Below are 22,903 nucleotides of genomic sequence, written 5' to 3' on the forward strand. Positions count from 1 at the left end.
AGACTCTTGGGGCCAAACTCTTACTGCTTTCTGCAAAGAAAAGATGTTGAGTATCCAATTGGTCCGAAAATGGTGAGCAGAGTATGGTAACCCCATTGAACAAGTGGACAAGGGAAATGCTAAAAAGCACAAGTGTGGATCAGGTCGGCAACCATTATTTTCCGAGCTGGAAGACCTGATCTGTGATTGGGTTGTTGACAGGAGAGCAAAGGCTTTGGTTGTAAGTAGGGCTCAGATTCAAGAATTTGCCCTTGCAATGGCATCACAGTTTGACATAGCCCCTGAAGACTTCAAAGCATCACAACACTGGCTGGATAATTTCCTTCAGTGAAGTGAACTGTCTTTAAGAAGATCTACAACATTGTTTAGGTTGGAAGATACTCCAGTTATTAAGCCAGCACTTGCAATCAAGTCCTTTATTGATGATGCTGACTTCTCTAAATACAATCTTTCCAACATGATTGCTATGGATGAAACTGCAGTGTTTATGGGCCAATCATCTCAAACAACAATTGAACAGCGGGGTGCCTCCTTAGTGTACATTCCCTCCACTGCTTACAAAAGTGCACGTGTTTTCTATATTTTGGCAATTCATCTGGATGGCACTAAAACCCCACCTTAAATCATTTCTAAGGGCAAGAAAGAAAAGATTGAACGTGTTTTGGGTGTTTTTATTCTTGAAACTGAAAAAGCCTGGGCTACACAAGCAGTTATAAGGAACTGGGTCGATTTAATGCTACAGCTAGTTATGCGAGGGAGCCAAAGAGGTCTGCTAGTCTGGGATGCAGCCAGCACTCACCGCGCTAAAGACATGAAGACATTTCTTCATGAAATAAAAATAGATCAGATAATGATTCCCCCAGGAATGATGGCCTATCTCCAGACTCTTGATATTGCAATAAACAAGCCGTTCAAAGACAATTTGTGCATGGAAATTAATGACTACACTGAAAATAGAATGGAGAGAAATTAGCGTGGAAACTTTGTGAAACCTAAACTGCAAGAAGTTGTGATTTGGGTGAAGAATTCATGGGAGAAAATCACTGACAGTTGCATTGCAAATGCACTGCGAGCAGGCTACCTTGACAAGAAGTACTCATTTAAAGACAGTGCTATTGCTAAACATGAGAGATTTGGTCCACTGATTCTGAAAGAAATGGAGTCACAAGAAATTCACCAGGAAATTCAGGAATTGGATTATGATGATGTTCCAGAAGATGATGACATGATTGTCATTGAATAAATGAGTAAATTCTTGATACTGTAGGATTCACAGTTTGTCTGGTTTGTGTTGACAACTACCGTATAACCGTACCGTATACAGGTAATAAATTTCCTTTATTTTCATTTAACAATAAATGTGTACCATATTCTTCTTCATGGAAAAATAAGACATCCCCTGAAAATAAGACCTAGCACATCTTTGGGAACAAAAATTAATATAAGACACTGTCTTATTTTTGGGGAAACAGGGTATATATATATATATATATATATATATATATATAATTGATTTCATAGAGGAAGAGATGGGGGAGAGAGAGAGAGAGAGAGAGAGAGAGAGAGAGAGAGAGAGAGAGAAACATCAGTAATGAAACAGAATCATTTATTGGCTGCCTCCTGCAGTGCCTGCCACACACACACACACACCCACACACACACACATTGGGAATCAAGCCCACAACCTGGGCGTGTGCCCTGACTGTAAATCAAACCATGACTTCCTGGTTCATAGGTTGATGCTCAACCACTGAGACACACTGGTTGGGCTTTTTAATTTATTTATTTAAGATTCCAATTATGAGTGAGGATATGAGATAATTCAGTTTCTGTCATTTTCTCTATGGCTTATTTTACTTAGCATAATGTCTTCCAGGCTCATCCATGGTGTCATAAATTGCAGAAAACAAAATACTTAAGAAGCAAGAGATAGCACACCTGCATCTAATATTGAAATAATAAGGTTTCATCCCCAAAAAGCAGTGTCTGATAAGTCTAATTACCATCCTATATAATAAAAAGCTAATATGCAAATTGTCACCTGGACAAGAAGTTCACCCAGGAGTTTGAACAGAGAGTAGGGTCACTGGCCAACCACCCTTGGCCTCGCCTCCCAGCTGGCCAATTGGCTCTGATCACAGTCGCCCAGCTGGACCCCACCCATGCAAGAATTCATGCACCAGACCTCTAGTGAAAGCATAAAATGGTATCAGTAGAGCCCAGAAGCAGCAAATTCTAATTTTTGTTTCTTTGCTTAATCCTCATATAAGGATATTTTTTCCATTGATTTTGTTTAAATGACAGTAACTAGATTTTTTTAAAAAAAAAATGTTTTTATTTTATAGAGAGAGGACAGGAGAGGGAGAGAGGGATAGAAGCATCAATGAGAAAGAAACATCTACATTGCTTATTTGGCTCCTTCCAGCACACTGCCCCCCTACTGTGCACTGAGACTGCAACCTGGTCATGTGCCCTAACAGGGAATTGATCCAGTGACCTCTCCACATTGAACCACTGAACAACACCAGCTGGATTTTTTATAGAGAACGGAAGGGAGGGAGGGACATTGCAGGAAGGGGGATTGAGAAGGAGGGAAGAAATGGAGAGAGAGAGAGAGAGAGAGAGAGAGAGAGAGAGAGAGAGAGAGAGAACATCAAGGTGAAAGAGACACATAAATTGGATGCCTTCCTCATGCACCCAGACCAGGGCCAGGGATTGAAATCGCAACCCAGGTACATGTCCTTGACTGGGAATTGAACCTGCAACCCTTTGGTGCACAGGCCAATGCTTTAACCACCAGCCAGGACAAGTTCCAATTTTAAAGAAACTGTCACCAGTGTATATAAAAGCTGCACACAAAGATACAGATATATACTTTAATCAGTTGTTAGCAATGGGACAAATTTTTCTTTTGGCAGTCTGGAAAAAAAAAAAAAGGAGACTGCCTTTTGAAGGCAAACATTCTGGATTCATTTTGAGGACAATGTGAAAGGGAATAAATGAAAGGAAAACAAACAGCAGAAATAGGACACTAGTGGGTGCAGCAGGTGATGAGACAGCAAAGGACAACTACGGTGTAACCTTCAGCAAGTGACTTAGTTTAAGTTTCATTATCACTGAAATACATTCATTCATTGAAGGCCTAATACCAACTCTTCTAGGTAATAAAGATAAAGCACTGAACATGGAGAACATGGAGTGGGAGCAGAGGCCCAGCAAATACAAGGATCTGAAGCAAAATAAATTTGTTTGAGGAATATTAGAAGGCCAGTAAAAATGCCAAGTAGTGAATGGGGGAAGGGAGTTGTTGTAGTAGATGAATGATAGAACTAGGCAGAGACCAGATCATATGGGAACTTGCGGGCAATATGAAGAACTTTGACTTTTCTCCTAAGTCAAATGGACTTGATTGAAGAATTTCAAGCAGGTGAATGGCATGATCTAATTTACATTTTTGCAAGATTTCCCTGACTTCTGTGAGAACAAAAAATTGGTGGTGGAGAGTGACAATGGGGCAAACTGTTAGGAAGAATAGCAGCAGTCCAGGCAATAAATACTGGTGATTTGGAATAAGATGGTAGTAGCACAGATGGTCAAATACAGGCTATGTATACATATATGTATGTATGTTTGTGTGTGTGTGTGTGTGTGTGTTATTGTTGTTAAAATATCCTTTTAAAAAATACCTAAGAATATTTTTTCATTGATATTTAGAGAGAGTGAAAAGGAGGGAGTAAAGGGGCAGGGGGAGAGAGAAACACAGATGTGTAAGAGACAGACATGACTGGTTGCCTCCTCCATACACCACAACCAAGCTAGGAATCAACCCTGGTATGTGCTGTTGACTGGAAATTGAGCCTGTAATTCTTAGGTGGATGGGCTGATGCTCTAACCACTAGCTGCTGGCCAGGGCACACTATATATTTTTTGTATGTAGAGACAACTGAACTTTATGATGGGTTGTATACAGAGTATGAGGGAAAGAATATGATCAAGAATGGTTATGAAGCTCTGGCTCAGTTGGTTGGAGCGTCATCCCTTACACCAAAAGGGGCCAGGTGGGATTGATCCCAGGTCTGTGCAGGGCTGATCAATGTTTCTCTCTCACATAGATTTTTTTTTTCTCTCTCTCCTTCCTTTCCTCGCTCTAAGATCAATTTTAAAAATTATTGTGAAGATTTTTATTTGAGCTGAGTAAAGTGACCCACAGAAGGGGAAAGACTAAAGGAAGTATACGTTTGAAGGTGTAGGGATTAGGAATTCTATCTTTATCATGATAATTTAAGGTACATATTAGGCATCCAAATTTTGAGATGATACATAAACAATTGACTTATGCAAACCTAATGCTAACTGAAGAGGTGAGCTCTGGAATATCAATGGCATTTATAGCTAGGGGACTAAATTAGATTTCTTGTAAAGAGAGTTATATATACAAAAGAATGGAGAGTACCAACCAAGATGGCTGCTAGAAGATGAGATCATTATAAATGCTTTACTGATGCTTGCTGTTATGAGTAGTTGAGGTCTGCAGTGCAACTTTCCCCAAGAACTTGGAAATCAAAAAAATACTACTGCTACCAGGATTAAACTAAAACCAATATGTAATGGGCCAATGCAGATATAGCACAGTTCTAAATCTGTAAAACATCACTGTAATCTGTGTTATGATATAAACTGTGTCCCCACAAAATTCATATGTTGAAGCTCTAACCTGCAGTACCTCAGAATCCTATTTAATAATCCTATACAATAAAGAGATAATATGCAAATTAACCCTCTTGCCCTTGCACAAGATGGCTGCCCCCATGTGGTCAAAGATGGCCACCACAAGATGGCCAACAGGAGAGGGAAGTTGGGGGGGACTGGGCCTGCAGGGGAATGTACTTATGGGTGATCAGACCAGCAGAGGGCAGTTAGGGGTGACCAGGCCTGCAGGAGAGAGCAGTTGGGAGGACCAGGCCTGCAGGGGAGGAAAGTTGGGGGCAACAAGTCCAGCACGTCAGGGCAGTTAGGGGTGACCAGGTCAGCAGGGGAGGGCCATTGTGGGAGACCGGGCTGGGAGAGGAGGACAGTTGAGGGTGATTGGGCTGGAAGGGGAGGGCAGTTGGGGGCAATCATACTGACAGGAGAGTGGTTAGAGGTTGAACAGGCTGCCAAACAGGCAAGTGGTTGGGAGCCAACAGTCCTGGATTGTGAGAGGGATGTCCGAGGGGTCCCAAATTGGAGAGGGTGCAGGCTTGGCTGAGGGACACGGCCCCACCCCCAACCCCCCCCCACACACTTAGTGCACGAATTTCGTACACCAGGCTATAGTGTTAATAATATTTGGAGATAAGGTCTATATAGAGGAAAATAAGTGAGGCCTTTAGGATGAACCCTAAATCTACATGATTGGTGTCCTTAAGAAGAGGAAATTTGGATGCAGATGTGTGCATGCACAGAAGAAAAATCATTTAAACAGAGAGAAAGAAGACAGACATCTACAAGCCAAGCAGAGTGGCCTGAGAAGAAATCAATACTGCCAACACCTTGATCTTGAACTTCTTGCCCCCAGAACTGTGAGAAAATAATTTTTTGTTGTCTAAGCCACTCAGTCTCTGGCATTTATTTTGGTAGCTCTAACAAGCTAATACATTCTGATTAAGTATAATAACACAGCAAGTAAAGAGGTTTAATCACTTAAACATACAAAAAAAATACAATATGTGAGCCTGAAACCAAAGAAATCAATTACAGGGCAGCAACTTGGAACAAATGCCATATCAAAGGAGAGATGGTGAAGTCTTAAATTCAAATACATCTATGAGTTAGTCATCAGAGAGGTGATAGAATAAAATATTGAAGTAGGAGATCCTCCCTTCCTCCAGCTGATGGACAGACGTATTTTCCGGCGTATAAGACGACTTTTGAACCGAAAAAAAGTCAACAGAAAATCGGGGGCAAAAGACCAAAATTGCACAAAAATTACCTGCAAATCTTGACGGCAAAGTAAGTCTTTTCTTTGAAGTGGGGGGGGGGGGGTTTGTCTTATACAGTGAATATGGGCCTAAACCTGTTTTAACTGTAAAAAAATAAAATAAAATAAAAAAATAATTAGGGGGTCGTCTTATACGCCGGAAAATACGACTCCACCTGCGGCCAGACATTCCTGAGCACTGAACCACCAATTAGCACCTGACAAATACCCTAAACCCCTCATTCCTAAATCTCTAGGTCCTTTATCACCAATCAGTGTGTGCTGAGTGCCCTAAACCCCGCCCCCTATCCTTAAAAGTGCTTGTAACCCGGCCCTCACTCTCTTCAGCCCCTCTCCGTGGAAGCAGCTGGCAGGAGTACCCTTCCCTCCAATAAAGCCTGTGTGTGTCCTGCTATCCTGGTCTCCGGTTACCTTCTCTATTTAATCTATCATGATGGTGCCTCGGACTCGGGTGAACGTGGTAAATCCTCTGGCCCTGCTCGGTGTTAGGATCCTGAGTTGATTGGCCCGTTCAGAACACCTCTGGGAACCCTGCCTTACCCGGACATGTGGGAATCCTTACCGGTAGGCCTCAGGGATCTCCCTCCCCTCCCATCCTTGTTCCCTTGACTTGGAAGGACCCCAGAGTTTTCTTGTCTACTCGGCTTAGCGTTGTACATTCTACGTTCACGTTCTACGTTCTACGAAAGCCCAGGCGCCTGGCCAGGAAAACTCTTTTCTACTCCACGGGAAAGGTTTCAGGGTGACGACCTTGGGACCTTTTCTCGTCACTTTATCTGCAGGTTGGCTAGGGGGAAAAGAAGGACGCTTCTTATTCCCTTCCCAACTTCTCCGTGGCCCTTTCCCCTCCGGTCATGGGTACCTCTCACCCAATCCAGACGCCCCTAAGGTGTCTCCTCGCCAATCTCTCCACCCTTGGTCTTTCTGGCTACATCGAACCAAAAAAGCTCGTTTAAAATGACGTTTTCAATTCCAATATCTTCCGCCAAACCGCCTTGTAAAATGGCATCCCGATATCCTCCAAGATCTAGATAATTTTGCCACCAGACAAGGAAGCCTCAGAGAGTCCTACGATCAGGCTTCCCCTCCCCCTTTCACTCCCGCTCTCCCACCTTGCTTTACTCCTCATGTTCCTCTATCAGCTGGAAATCCTCTCTGCACTCCTCAAATCTGTTCTAAAACCCCTTTCTCTACAACCTTAAACCTGTCCCTCTCTAACTACGTAAGCACTTTTCCCCAAGTCGTGCGCCTGAGTGCGGGAGTCCTTGGAGCGGACTTCGTGAGCAGTTTTAACTTTTTCCCCCCTTCATCTACGGTGGTGGCCACGGAGCCAGAAAGTGGCTGCGTTTGCAGGCCCCTCCCTGCGCAGCTCCTCCTAGTCCCGCACTTGTAGGGTGGGGCATTCCTACCCGAGAATTCTAACCCCGTCCGTTTACCCCGCCTCCCCTGCCCGCGCGCTCCGCCTTCCCTGTGCGCCCCCCTAATCTCGGCTCCAGTAGCCTCTAGCAAAGGTATTCACAAGTGGTTGAATTCCCTTCTCGCTCTCTGATCTTTCTCAAGTAGAACCAGCAGCTGCCTTCTCCCCAGTCTCTGAGAATTCTAATCCTAAGACTCTGAGTTCCAAACAGCTAAATGTGATTTCCATGTGAACACTGCCACCTTGGCATGGCGAGTTCCGCCCCTCTTCTCCGGTTCCCACAGGGTCACCACCATCCTGATGCAACAAGCCCTGCCCCTCTCCAACTACGTGGTCTCAGGTACATGGCCGCCATTTTAAACCAGTAAGTCCCGCCTCTGCAGGCCCCACCTGGTATGGCCATCCACCTCCGCCTTCCTCCTCCACCACTTCCTCCTCCTGAGTCTACATTTCATTCTCTTATGTCCAACTTCACAGATTGAGAGGCATCTCAGGTTTCTTTTTCCACTGACTGACCACCTTTCATCCCGGACATATGCCGCAACTTCAGGTCCCCAAACCCCTCAAAAAGACCTCGTTAACCTGACCTTTCAGGTCTTTAAAAATAGAGACAAGGAGACTCAAATCCATCAACAAGGTGAGATCAGGCCAAGGCTGAGATCTATTAGGACGCCTTCCAGCTCCTAGCCACCACTCTCACAAACCCCAAACGAAGTGCCAGTCCTCCCACGGGTAAGTCAGGGGCTAAGCCTCCGGGCCCATGCTTCAAATGCAACAGCGAAGGACACTGAGCCAAGTCCTGCTCAAACACGAGATCCCTGCCTGGGCCCTACCCAAGGTGCGGAGGGAAGGCCACTGGAAATCAGACTGTCTGGCCCTCCCGTCTGGCCTCAGCCAGTCCAGCCAGCCGCCCTCTGGATCCAGTTTGGAGCTCCCAGACCTCCTGGGACTGGCCACCCAAGAAGCTGCCCAGGCCCTGACAGGGCCTCACAGACTTACATCACCAGGACAGAGCCTCGGTTATGACTGCGGTGGCAGGTAAGCCGATCTCCTTTTTCATTGACACTGTGGCCACTCATTCTGCCCTGTCTGAATTCGCTGGGACCCTTGTCCCCTCCTCAGTCTCTATTATGGGGGTTGACAGATTAGTCTCACAGCCATTAGCCACTTCAAATTACCCCATTCACTCTTTTCTCATTCTACCTTGGTGCTCCTCCAGGGCTACTGTGCATCCCCTCACAAAACCCAGTTGTCTCAAACCACAGTCACTTACCTCAGTTTCACTCTCTCAATCCAAAAGGCCAAACCATTCCTTGGACTGTAAGCGCCTTATCTCCTCTATCTCTAGGAAGAATGCAGGCAGTTTAAAAACTCAAGCGGCTAGAGGCCTGGCTAGCCTGGAAACAGACTGTGGAGCCTGTTTTCTCCCTCCCCCCAACCCTTGCCTTTTAGAAATACTTAATGGAAGGTCTAAGGCATGGTTATGCATTTTTGAAGGACATAGAAGGAAGGTTTGAAGGCTAATTGAAATTGTGAAGGTTTTTGTGAAGGTTTATGCATGTGATGAGATGGAGAAAAGAAGGGGGGCGGGGAAAAGAAAAGAAAAGAAAAGGAAAGAAAGAGAAAGTAAGGTACTCTCAGCAAGAAAGTAAGGCTTCAGTCTCCAAGCCTGGCAGGACAAGGCTGCTGGACACTTAAGCTAAACCAGAATATTCAGTTTCTAACCTCTTATCCAACCATCCAGGTCCCTAGCTTTCACTACTCCTTTCCTTCCCCTTCTCCTCCCACTTTCACTGCAACACAGTCTCAATCACTCATCTGTCACCTCTTAGCACCATGGTGACTACTCTCTCAGCTTGGAGTGTGGAACTAGAAAAAGGAATCTCATAATCCACCTCTTCTCCTTACACCTATCAGCTTGTCTCCATCATCAGGGATTTTTCTTCCTCTGTGCGGAAAACTCATACATCTGTCTCCCCATCAGCTGGACGGGAACCTGGACTCTCATCTGTCTCTCACCAAACGTAGATGCAGCCTCAATAATCAGTCTTTACCTGTCCCCCTATCCATCATATCTGACACAAAAGAGGAGTCCAGATTATCCCTCTGCTTCTAACCCTTGACATCATAGCAGGAGTTGGAACTGCCATAGGGAGCTTAATCACTGCTCTACCTACTTTGAAACCCTGTCTCAGGAACTACAAGAAACATGTGAATGCCCAGCAAGGGGCAAAACTGGAAAAACAAGAACCTACTTCCAATGGTAACCTATTCTCCCCTTTCATATCACTAGTGAGGCAATTAAGACCCCTACTCTTTTCTCCCTAAAAATAACATCTGGGTTTCAGTTATCTTTCAGCTCTAGATCTGTCTCCCACTCACCTGGACAATCTTGCTCCTGGGGTTCAGAGACAGTCATCTGTTTGGCCAGGCCTTACCCAGAGACCTCCAAGAATGCTTGTTAGAACCCAGCACTACACGTCTCAGAGGCATACAGCTGGCCTCCACTGGTAGAATTTTTCTATCCTTGGATCCCACATTTTTCTCTCCTAGCTAAGCCCTTATACCAGGTCTCCTCACCCTCCCTCGTTCACCAAGCTTTTTCTAACTCCAGGACACCCCTCTCATGTGTCTGTCTCTCTCTCTCTCTCTCTCTCTCTCTCTCTCTCTCTCTCTCTCTCTCTCTCTCTCGATATTTGCAGCTCCTAGCTGGACCTTCTGCCCATGGGGTTCTGACTGGAATCCGGGCTACACCAAGGAGCCCCATCTTTTTACCTCCCCAAGAATCTTACCCCCCAGATTGTATTTCAGCTCTAAGCACAGAAAAGCAGCAAAACCATACAAGTGATTCTGTGGCAGCCTCAGGACCAGCTTTTACCTCCCAAGTGACTCAACAGGATCACTCTCAAGACTTCACTAACCAGTCTCTTGGAGAAATCATGCTGCTGCACACCCCTCGACCAGCACAGAAAAACTACCTGTTTTTTGCTCAGGTACCCAATGGCTCCTCTCATTATTAGGCCCACTGGTATTTATACTCTTAATTTTGCTCTTTGGCATCTGTCTCATGCACTGTTTTACTAGTCTCTTACAGAACAGAATGCAGGTGTTCGCCAACCAGAAGGTGGGAGAGATCTAGCACTGAATTCATAACTGAACACCAGAATCTTTGAGACTCTGGGTAGATGCCCCTAAAAGACTACGCCCCTTCACAGCTGGAAGTAGCTACAGAATACTGACTTTTGCCCCCTGACCTTGCCCGGACTCTCAATTTTTTTTAAATATTACCAGAAGCCTGGAATGATAGATCCTCCCTTCCTCCAGTTGATGGACAGACGTAAACCCCACCTGCGGCCAGACAATCCTGAGCACTGAACTACTAATCAGCACCTAACAAATACCTTAAGCCCCCATTCCTAAGTCCCTAGGGCCCTAATCACCAATCAGTGTGTGCTGAATGCCCTAAGCCCCGCCCCCTATCCTTAAAGGTACTTGTAACCTAGCCCTTGCTCTCTTCCGCCCCTCTCCGTGGAAGCAGCTGGCAGTGGTACCCTTCCCTCCAATAAAGCCTGTGCGTGTCCTGCCATCCTGGTCTCCGGTTACCTTCTCTATTTAATCTATCAGAGAAGATAGGAAGAAACACAAGATTGGGAAGACAAAGTGAATATATGACATGAAATGTGCAAAGATAGAGCAAGTTGTAAATAAGGTCCCTCAAGCTGTGAGGCAAAGTTTCCACTAATATTTGTAGATAGTAGGCTGAGGTACCCAAGATTCATACTTTTTAATACTACAAGGTCATAAGGTCTTAAACAGGCTAGTTCAGACAAACAATGTTTTTACTTTGTGGGTCAGACTACCAATTACCTGCCAAAATCCATTCTCATCTTTTAACCCATAATTGTAGCCCTGATTTTTTTTTAGTTGGCACATTTCCATTCCACTAAAATATAGCATATCCTAGGTCTCCCTTACAGTTAGGTATAATCATAAGACAGGTTTCTGGCTATCTATTATATACTAATAAAATCCTAGGTGGCCCTCGCCCTCACATTATCACAAGATGGCTGCCCCACATCATCACAAGATGGCCCCAACAAGATGGCCACCACAAGATGGCTGTCAGAGGAGGGCAGTTGGGGGCTATCAGGATGGCAGGGTAGTGCTTAGGGGGTGATCAGGCAGGCAGGTAGACAGGGAGGTTAGGGCAAACAGGAAGGTAGGCAGGCAAGTGGTTAGGAGCCAGCAGTTCTAGATTGCAAGAGACAGTTGAACATCCCCCCTAGGAGTCCCAGATTAGAAAGGGTACAGTCTGAGTTGAGGGATACCGCCCTCCCCCAGTGCACAAATTACGTGCACTGGGCCTCTAGTTGAAATATAAGTAATACATGAAACTTCAAAGAGGTCTCATAAAGGTATGGAATGAACCTTTCTTTGCCTTTTCTATGCTACTTTCTTGGAATGTAAATGAGGGTTGAAGTTCCAAAATCCATTTTGGACCATGAAGCAAAGGCCATATTCAGGGGAGGGGACTGGAGACGAGAACAGAAAGCTGGAAGGAACTTGGGCCAGGGGACTGAGGCATCTTGATAGGAGGCCTGAACTATCAATTTCCAGAATTCTTTAATACAAGTAAATAAAATTTCATTTTAGCCTGTTGCAAATAGAATTAAGTGCATATCTCTGCACTAGTGTACCTCCATGATCTATTTCTAGACTATTTTTTCAGTGTTATTTGATCACCTTGTCAATTCTTTCTGCTTTTAGCACTCAGACTGTTGTATTTGCTATTCCCTAAATACCAATCCTCCATCGCTATCCTGATTCCATAATTTTTCTCAATTGTTTTCTGAGTAGAAATCAGTATATCCTCAGTTTTCTGCCTTCCTACATATTCAAGTTTCATCATTGTTAAAAAACTATACTTACATTAAGATATAGAGGCGATTTACATGCCTAACCTGTTACTCCACTAATTACCAGTATTTCCTGAACTTACTTGATGATTCTTTTCCTTTTACTGTTTTATGTGTCTCTCTTGAAGGGGTGTGTCCAGGTTAGAAGGGTAATATTCCCAGGTACAAGCTAGTAGTTTCCCCTTCAATAGTCCACAAGAAACTTTTTCAGTTGGGGGAAACACGGGAGATGTTTATGTTACTTGCTCACAAAGCTAGATAACTGGAAGAAGATAAAATCAAAACTTGAGATCAAGCCTTCTAACATTATCTCCTGTGTTCTTCCCACTATTCCATATTCACTTCTCTCTGAATTAGCTAATAAAAGGCCTTCCTGAGGAATCCACCTCTTTCTTGTTTTGCTTGGTAAGTACTGTAGCTTCTGTTTTAATGATTTAATTTGAATTTGAATGCCTTAATGGGAACTGCATTGTTGAGTCCTCCAGAGTCCCCACCAATTCCGGTGGTCTAACTCCAGGTAGTTTCCTAGATTTAAATCACCCTCTTGATCCTTCAGGCTTGTGAGTTTTTGACCCCTAGAGCCCTGCTTTGGAATTTTACCTCCAGAGTCAGGAAGGCTGGGTTGAAGTCACAGCTAGTTCACCCACTAGTCTTACTGTAAGAATTTTTTTTTAAGGATTAAACTTTCTCTTTTACTAAAACAAAGAGAACTTTACCCTTTTCCCTTTTCTTAAAGAATTTTCTTGAGTGAATTTGTAACCATAAATCCTTCCACTGTCCCTTTTATAAGTCTATAGTTGCCTTGCTCAAAGCTGTAAGGACCTGCTTGTCATAGAGATAGAAAAGTTTTAATTTTTACTCTTCATTATGGCAATTAACTAACACAGATGGCCACCAAAAAGGTGCCTGACCAAAGGGTGTATAGGAAACGGTGCACAACCTGCACGTCTTCCGTGAAAACGTGCAGGTTGTGCACTGTATCTGCCTGGCTACATAAAAGAGTCAAGTTTCTGTCTGTCTTTGCAATCATATGGGGGAATTGTGTGAAACGCCTAGTCTGGTTTGGTGATCACAGAATAACAGAGCTCTTTTTTCTTTTTTCTTTGCTCCATTGGTGGAGATTTCTTAGAAATTGCAGGGTATCTTCCTTTTAATGTTTCCTTGACACTGACTTACGTCTCTCACCTTTGCTTTCCCTCCATCCCCCACCCGCAGCAGTAACTTGCTCCAGGCTCACTCTGCTCTAGTGCCTAGGAGCTTAATCACAGGGAACAACCACCGCCTGTAATTATTGGAATCAAGAGTCTTAAGATTTCGCAGCCCCATCTGCCACGAGAACTACGATTCCCAGCATTCCTGGTGCTCCCCGCGCTCGGCTTCCGCTTCCGGTCCAGGGGCCGCAGAAACTGAAAGTACCGTGTTTTTAGGCGCCCCACTGAGATTGATTCACCTTCACCTGTGCGAGACCTAGTTGACCAGGTGGGAAACCTGACAGGCAGTAAAATATGAACGGAAGAGTGGATTATTTGGTCACTGAGGAAGAGATCAATCTTACCCGAGGACCCTCAGGTACGTTCGGAATTGGGCATCTTTGGGAGTAGGGTCCTTGAAGTGTGATTGCAAAGCAGGCGCGCACCTCTTCTTCTGAGCCAGATATTTTTGGACTCAGAGAGGGCAGGCCCCATCCTAGAGGTTTCCTGCCACGCTTTTGAGCATGTAGAACAATATTTTGGCATCCGTCGTTAGCCAGACAAGGACCTGAGGAATCCGTCTCATTTTTTTCTTTTTTCTTTTTGAGTTGGATTACCATCTTATTATAGTCAGGACAGGTTTCTTTCTGCTAACGGTACCAGAAAATCCTGGGAGAAAGCCTGCTTTTTAACCAGCACACAATGAACAGCACACCCCTCCTCCCATTGCCTGGTCCATACCTGTTTCTACTAGAGACTTTAATAAACATGGAATTATAAGCGGTGTAGACTGTAAATGCACAGCCGTTTTCTTGGTGCTAGTCTTCCTCCCTTTCCTCTTTCTGGGAAAGTCATTTCGTATAAAGTTAAATTTTAAAGCAGAAAGAAAACTTAGCGATCCATTACAGAAGTTCCCAAACCTGGCTCTGCCTCAAAATTAACCAGAGTTTTGCTAAAAAAAAAAAAAAAAAGAAAGAAAGAAAAAAAAAAGTTAATTATTAGGTCCGGTCTCCAGGAATTTGGATTCAAAGCAGGTATTTTATCATTTGTGTGTGTGTGTGTGTGTGTTTAAACAAGACATCATGCTTCTGGAGTGCCAACTATTTTCTGTTTCTTGACATGGTTAATGCTTCCCTGATTCTGATACCGTCCAAATCTTCATTTACCCACAGCCCTCTTCCCCCTGATGCTCTTCACTCACGGGGCTGCTACCATGACTGCATGCTGCCTGTCCCGAATTTTGTTGCCTTTCCCTTGCACCTGTCTAGTGTATGGATTTAGGAGCTTTAGCTGTGGGATTATGTAGGTCTCAATCTGGCATCTGATTTCCTCCTAGTTCTTTGATATTTATTCTCTGACCATTTGACTGATGTAAGCCTTAGTTTCTCCTCTGTAAAATGTGCATAATAGAATACACTTCATAGGGTCATGAGAGTGAAATGAATTCAACTATGTAATACTTTTAGAATATTTCCCACCACATGGTTAGCTCTAGGTAAGTATCGGCTATTACTGTTGTTATTGTTAATAGATGAATGGCAAGATGAACACAGTAAATCCCACTAAATACTGTTATTCCAAGAGTCTCCGATGTCATTAAATACCATGAGCTCCATCTCCAAAGTGTTTCTGTGAGCCTTCCACTCTTTTCTGTTTTACCTAGAACAGTCCATTATCTTCTCTCACATGGAATTTTGTAATAGCCTGACTACCCTTTATAAATTTTTCCCCATAACATATGGCTTTCAGAATCATTCATATTTTGCCTTCTTTCTTGTTACAAAAAAAATGGTGGGAAGGTGGTTTTACTTATCAGAATATAACTCATGGCTTATCTGCATGGTTTAGTGTCATGTGCCATACGAGCTCCTAAACCTTTATCAAAGGCTCTTATGCCCAAGTTTCTTAGGTTCTCTTTTCCTGTTTTACATAAATATCTCTTTTCACCTTCAAGGAGCTAACTTTGAAGCTAACATAGAAAAATTATTAAACCAAAATTTGTCCTTTTTTGTTGTTCATTTTAAAAAATATGTTTCTATTGACTTTACAGAGAGGAAGGAAGAGGAAGAGAGAGAAATAGTTATCGCCTGCCTCCTGCATGCCCCCTCCTTGGGACCAAGCCTGAAACCTGGGCATGTTCCCTGACTGGGAATCAAACCAGCAACCTCCTGTTGCACGGGACGCTCAACCAAGTGAGCTGCAGTGGCAGGACTGTTTTTATGTTTTTCATCCATTGATACTTGTTCTTTGCATAGGGCCCATTAAAAACAATGGTAGTTCCTTTTCTAATTGCCCTGCAAAGATTTAAAAGCATCCTGCTTCTGTTTTGTCTCTTCCTGCTGCTCTAACCTCCTTTTGATCTCTTGTGATGTGGTTTGAGGTTTTCTTCTAGTCTCTTAGGAATTTAATGTACTTTGACATAGTCCTTTGGCTGTGGCATCCAATATTTTCAGGATCTCCTTATTAGAGGAGAGCAGAACTCTGATATTATCTTCCATGTTCTAGTCACTAAATATTTTTAAAGTTCAGTATAGTATCACTTTACCTTTTTTGGTAGTTGCCTAACAATGTTGCTTGATGTTTAGCTCACATTCACTAAAATTCCATGTTGATCTTACAGATGTTAGCATTTTTTTTTTCTGAATCATTGCAGTTAGGACAAACTTCAAGGGACTAATTAAGAAGAATAACTATATCTAGCTAATATATTTCCCCAAAAAGGGGTTTAATTTCTATACTATATGTGTATTTATTCACCTGGTGGCTTCTTTAAGTAGGTTCAGGTGATACTCATGTAAGTTGATAAACAAGAGAATAGAGCCACAAATTTTGTATTGAACTTAGATGAAAACAATCATTTGAAGTTTGGGTGGCTCAGTTAATAAGAAAAGATATCAGACTTCTGTTATTACCTCCCAGAGTTCCTTACCTGGTATGTGGTATTCCTAAGAAGTCTCACAGTCTAATTCAGCTTTTTTTTTTTTCTTTTTTTTTTTTTTTTTCACTGTATCATCATGCAAATACATTAGGAAGAAGTCAGTTATCACCACTGGAAACTTCCAGTGATTTTGGTAGTCCCCATAGGGACCTTTCTTTCTATAGAAGAATTATGAAAAGCCTCTAGTTCTTAGTATGCATTTCTATTTGTGGATACGATTGTCATTCTTTGTGTACAACTTCCTATGCAGGAACTTGATAATTTAATCAGGTAACTGTAAGAATGTACACTGACTGGCCAGGTTATTATGATCTCTGAATACATAATAAGCTGACCACTCAGTGTATATCCTATATAATAAAAGGCTAATATGCAAATTGTCCCCTCAACCAGGAGTTTGACCAGCAGGCAGGCTGGCCAACCGTCCATGTCCTCTCCCCCTAGCCAGGCTGGCTGGACCCCACCCATGCATGAATTCATGCACCAGGCCTCTAATTTATTTATTTATTTATATATATATATATATATATATATATATATATATATATCTCCACTCAAAAAATATATATATTGAGATATATATATATATTGAGTGGCCATATTATTATGCATTCAGAGATCATAATAATCTGGCCACTCAGTGTATATATCTTTGCTTTTTATGTCGCCAGTGTTCTGTCAGGGGCAAACATCTTGGATATTTCCAGTATTTGGGTCCATTTTGCAAGGCAGATGAACTGTTCTGTCTGATCTTGGTTATTTTAAAGGAAATAATGAAATCTTAGGAAAATTAAAACAAGGAGGTATCTGGGGAGGCAAAAAGAAGCTTGGCATGCAGTTTGGCTTCTCTCCTATTCCAACTTCCTCCTCTGTGTAAGGAGAGGCTTAGGTCAGATGACTGCACATTTTTTCCACTTCCAAGAGTTCAGGATTCTTTGGTCATTTCACATATTATTTTATGATTCCTGCCATTTTGGACTATAGTGGGTGCTTGAAGAATTGTTAAAGACAATGGTCACAGTCTCAAATGTCTTCAAGCGTTTAAAGAGTTCACCTTTTATGCTTTATGGAACACTACCAGTTTTCTTTCTATGGTAGTGTAGTTTGATTAAGTCTTTAAGCCTCCTACTTGTTCCTTTATCAAATGGGGATAAAAAAGGGAGAGATCAACCAAAGGACTAATGTGCACACATATGAGCCTAACCAGTGGTCAAGGACAATAGGGTTGTGGGGGCATGAATGGGGGGTCGAGGTTGGAATGGGGGGTTGAGGACAAATATGTGATACCTTAACCAATAAAGAAATTAATAAAAAAATAAAAAATAAAAAAATTGAGAGTTCTTAATGTTGGAAAGACTCTGTTACACTAAGAAGTATGATTAGAATCTAATCTTGGTTCCCCCCACTCAAACCCCCCACTGAAACAGGTAGAGATTGGTCATAAAGACAACCTTATTGTATATTGGGTATTAGGATTAGGATTAGGATTCCCTGTTCAGTGGGTTTCAGTAAGTTGCTCCTGAGATATCTTGAAAGAGTGGGGAAAGATCTCTCTTTCTCTAGTCTCTTAAAAGGAGTTGCAGGGATAAATGGGTTGGTGTAATGTTTTAATATTGAATAATTAAGCAAATATCTTTTTGTTACTGTGCTAGTTACTTTATATATGTATTAACTCATTTGATTTTCACAGCAAACTTGAGTGGTAAATGAATAATCCACATTAAGGATAAGTGATTAATCCACATTAAGTATTTGCCCAAGTTCTAAAGCCAGTGAGTTTCAAGAGCTAGGAATTTAACCCACAACTCTTGAGTCTACTGTTTCATATGCTACATCCCAGTAGAGAAGCCATGTTTAGGGAGTTGACTCCAATCATTCTCCTGACCTTTATTTTATAATATCATGCCTTATTCCCAAAGGATTTGAGGCATCTTAAATGACTTACACAATCCACAGTGGAAAGTTTTTATAGTTTGCTGTTGACAGAGCCAGGGCACGTCAAGGTGAGAACCTAAAAACAAGAAAACTCATTAAGTCCAAGCACGTAAGCCTCTACAAGCCTCTCATGTGCTTCTGTTTAACCTGAGACAGTGCTAACAGTTTTATGACCTATTCCTTCATGTACCAATTAGATCTGAAACTGAAAGGCTATATCCTTGTATTTTCTCTTGATTACATGAAGTCTAGCCCTCATGGAAATTACATACTTGGCATTCTCATGTAAAAAGTTAAATCTTTGTGCAAAGGTGCAGATGGTTACAGATTATGACCTACATATATGTAATGGGAGGGCAAAGGAAGTATATAGGGGAATGTGTTCATCTGATCCTGTAATAGAAAAGTTTAAAGAATGGAGTTGTTGATAAGGGCCAGATTGACCAATTAAAGAAGATAGAGCTTACGTTTATTTTGTAGATTGACTTTAGGCTCATGTGAGGAACAGGGATGGGTATGGCCTAAGCAATAATAGAGAAAATAAAATAAATTAAGCATACTCTGAATTCAGTGAGTAAACCAGACTAGATAGAAGGAGAGTTAAGGGAGATGAGGTTGTTAAAATTGGTAGAGATTGGATGATTAAAAGTCTCTATGTTGCTGTGGAAACTTAACCTTTCTTTTTTGTTGTTGTTAATCCTCATGGAGGATATTTTTTCCATTGATTTTTAGAGACATTGGAAAGGAGGCGGGTGCGGAGAGAGAGAGAGAGAGAGACAGAGAAAGAAAGAGAGGGAGAGAGGGAGAGAGAGAGGGAGAAAGTGAGAGAGTGAGAGAATGTGAGAGAGAGATTGGCTGCTTCCTACACGCTACCCCAACTGGTGGGGCCTGTAATCAAACCTGCAATCCTTTGTTGCACAGGCCAACACTAACCACTGAACACACTGGCCAGGGCGAAACTTAACCTTTCTTTAAGGTTCCATCTTGATTTCTTCCCCTTTGTATTTAGTGGTTAAAACTGAATTTAAGAGTCACCACCTCCAGGAAGCTTTTCTGACCCAGGCTAGATATCTCTCTGATTAAGACTATCAGCAGGAGGAAGCTGATCAGTGTTTCTCTCTCATCATTGATGTTTCTATTTCTCCCTCTCCCTTCTTCTCTGAAATCATGTGGCTAGGCAGCAAAGTAGCCAATTATTATATTTGAGTAAGATCAAAATTATGTATTGAAGAAAAAATTTATATTTAGATTATGAATCAGAACAAACTATTGGTCTCAGGAGACTCAGAAATGAAGGGAAGCTATTTTTAAAAATACTCATTTAGTGTTCACTACATTATGATTAGAAGTCATGGATGCTAGAATAAAAAGTTTAAAAATGATCCCTATTTTTAAGAATGTTGCAGTTCAGCCTGGCTCAGTGGTTGAGTGTCAACCTATGAAGCAGGAGGTCATGGTTTGATTCCCAGTCAGGGCACATGGCCCAGCTTGTGAGCTCTATCCCCAGTAGGGGGTGCACAGGAGGCAGCCAGTGATTGAGTCTCTGTCATCATTGATGTTTCTGGCTCTCTCTTTCTCTTCCTTCCTCTCTGAGATCAATAAAAATACATTAAAAAGAATGTTGAGCCCTAATCGGTTTGGCTTAGTGGGTAGAGTATCAGCTTTCGGACTGAAGGATCCCAGATTCGATTACGGCAAGGGGATGTACCTTGGTTGCAGGCACATCCCCAGTAGTGGGTATGCAGGAGACAGCTGATGGATGTTTCTCTTATCAGTATTTCTAACTCTCTATCCCTCTCCCTTCCTCTCTGTAAAAAGTCAATAAAATATATTAAAAAAGAATGCTGCAGTTCAATAGGAAGGTAGTTATGATAGGCATGTGTCAAGTACCTTTAAGAGGTAGAATAATGAAAGTGCTATGGATCCTCATCAGATATGTTGTGTTCCTTGAAGAGTCAGAGGCAATGAATCATGTCAGGCAAAACAACAACAAAAAAAAACCCCAAGAAAATATTAAACGTCTTTAAGAAGCATTTTGGAAACAAATTAGATAATGTTATTTTTCCCCTTGTACAAAACTAAAGTATTATATTTTCGGGCAATGGCAATGATCATACATTGTGCCATTTACCGTATGTTGGGCAAGAAGAGCTGGAGTAAGAGAAAGTTGAAAGGAGGGTAGTAGAGAGGGTACAGAATGTATTTTGAGGCAAAAATGAAGAGATTGAAATACTTCAAAAGCAATGAAGCAAACCGAGACATGATGTAGTAGAAGCCTGGCATTTACTCTCAGTGCTTGAACAAGGGCTGGTTCTGGAATGAGAGAATAAGAATGCCTACCTCGATATTTGAAAGCGAAGTTTAGGAGCAATAAAAATAGGCCTCCGTATAGATCCTGGCAGGCACTGCCTGAAATATGTTTGGTAGGCCATATTCTTTGTTGCCCCTGTCAGATGAGGAGGGCATAATATTATACATGCTTTTATTGTTGGACCATCCTTCTGTTCCTTTGTGGTGAAAGATTTTCCCTCTTTCTGTCGTTATTTGTCAATGCATATTTGTTAACTGTCTTTTGGGAGAGGTAACAAAATGACAACTGACATGTTTCATCTTTGTATCAGAGGGTTTCTCCAGGGGATATATAATTTTGGGTCAAAAAATGCCCAGTAATTTAACCTCTGGACTTGAAGATCTCCCTGACTTATGTGAGCTATAAGAATGATCCAGCATACAACTCCCTAGTTTTTGTGTGTCCAACCTTGTGGAGTTTTACTCAACATATGCATGACCTAGTACTTGGTAAAGACACATGCAGGTGCCCTGAACTCCTTTTTTCTGTCTAACTACCTCCTTTTCAGAATTTTACCCTATAATTTCTAGCAACCTCATCATCCACAAACTTTGATTCCCTATCTCATCAACTCAGTGAAGCTGCTAGATTGTAATTGGGCCCTTCTTCCTGTGATTATGATCCAGAAATTGCTGCTATACAGTAAATCAGGCTGATCAGAGAGGTACATTGTGTTAATCCAACAGCATATTAAGAGGATTATATACCATGACAAAGTGGGATTTATTCTAAGAATGCAAAGAAATTTAAGAAAATCAATCAATGCAATACATAATATTAATAGAATGAAGGAAAACCCCTCAAGATTATCTCAACAGAAAAAGTATTTGAGGAAATTCAACTCTCTTTCATGTTAAAAACAATCAATAAATTATGAATAGAAGGGAACTTCCTCAACATGACAAAGGTCATATATGAAGAATCCACAGCTAACATACTCAACAATGTATGAATAAAAGTTTTTTCCTCCTAAGATCAGAAGTAAACAAGAATGCCTGCTTTCGCCACTTCCATTTAACATGCTATTGGAAATTCTAGTAGCTAAGTTTCTATACATTTAACAATGAATAATATGAAAAGGAAATTAAGCAAGAAGTTCCATTATCAATAGCATCAAAAAGAATAAAATACTTATACTGTTAGTAAATTCAACCAAGAAGGTAGTAACCTATACTTTGAAAACTATATAATTTGGCTGAAAGAAATTAAAGACAAAAATAAGTAGAAATATATCTCACATTCATGGATTGGAAGATTAATAATGTTAAGGAAATAACACTATCCAACACAGTCTTCAGACTCAATGTAATCTCCATCAAAATTTCATCAGCCTTTTTTCATAAATAGAAAAACCTATTCTAAAATTCATGTGAAATCTCAAAGGATATCCTAAACAACTAGAGAATCTTTAAAAGAGAGAACAAAGTTTAAGAACTCACACAACTTCCTGGACTGGAGCAGAGACATACACCAGTGTTACGGCAGCATTATTCACAACAGCCAAAGTATGGAGACAATCGAGTGTACATTGACTACTAGATAAACAAAATATGGTTTATACATGCAATGGATTATTATCCAGTCTTTAAAAGGAATGAAATAATTCTGATACATGTTACAGTAAGAATCTACAAAGGGAAGTAAGCAAGACAAAAGAACAAATATTGGATTATTCCACTTATCTGAGGTATAGAGAATAAGCAAACTCATAGAAACAGAAAGTATAATAGAGGTTTTCAGGGGCTGGAGGAAGGAGGAGTGAGAAGTTATTCTTTAATGGGTACAGAATGTTTGTTTGGTATGATAAAAAAAAGTTCTGAATAGTGATGGTTGCACTTAATGCCATTGAATTAATGTAACACATTTAAAAATGGTTAGAATGTTAAATTTCATGTGACTGTTTACTACTAAACAAACAGTGAATTGTGTGTCTCATACAGTTTTATTTTATGTTATGTTTATCTTATCACAAAATAAATAAGTACTGGGTTGTGTATTTAGTAGAGTTAGATTGATGTCTAAGGGAAATTATAAAATTATCTTGTACAGAAAAAGTAAATAGGGAGAAAATAGGGTGTTTGTCAGTCTGGAGTTCATAACTCAGCAAGCAACATTTATCATTGATATTAGTGGACTATTTTTTTTTTTCATCTTAATTATGCTCAGACATTATTTCT

At 41.5% G+C, this 22,903-nt stretch overlaps 1 protein-coding gene across 1 annotated transcript in view; it reads left to right on the forward strand.

The window, feature by feature from the left end:
- The first annotated feature begins 13,701 nt into the window (after nt 1-13,701).
- SYNJ2BP (synaptojanin 2 binding protein) overlaps nt 13,702-22,903 on the forward strand; it is a 30,961-nt gene continuing 21,759 nt past the window's right edge. Inside the window, exon 1 of the mRNA XM_084893840.1 lies at nt 13,702-13,882. Within this exon, the coding sequence (XP_084749966.1) occupies nt 13,819-13,882 (64 nt within the window). The 5' untranslated portion in view covers nt 13,702-13,818. The remainder of the gene's footprint in view (nt 13,883-22,903) is intronic.

The sequence above is a fragment of the Pipistrellus hanaki genome (genome assembly GCF_964339955.1).
Source record: "Pipistrellus hanaki genome assembly, chromosome: 1".
NCBI lineage: Eukaryota > Metazoa > Chordata > Mammalia > Chiroptera > Vespertilionidae > Pipistrellus > Pipistrellus hanaki.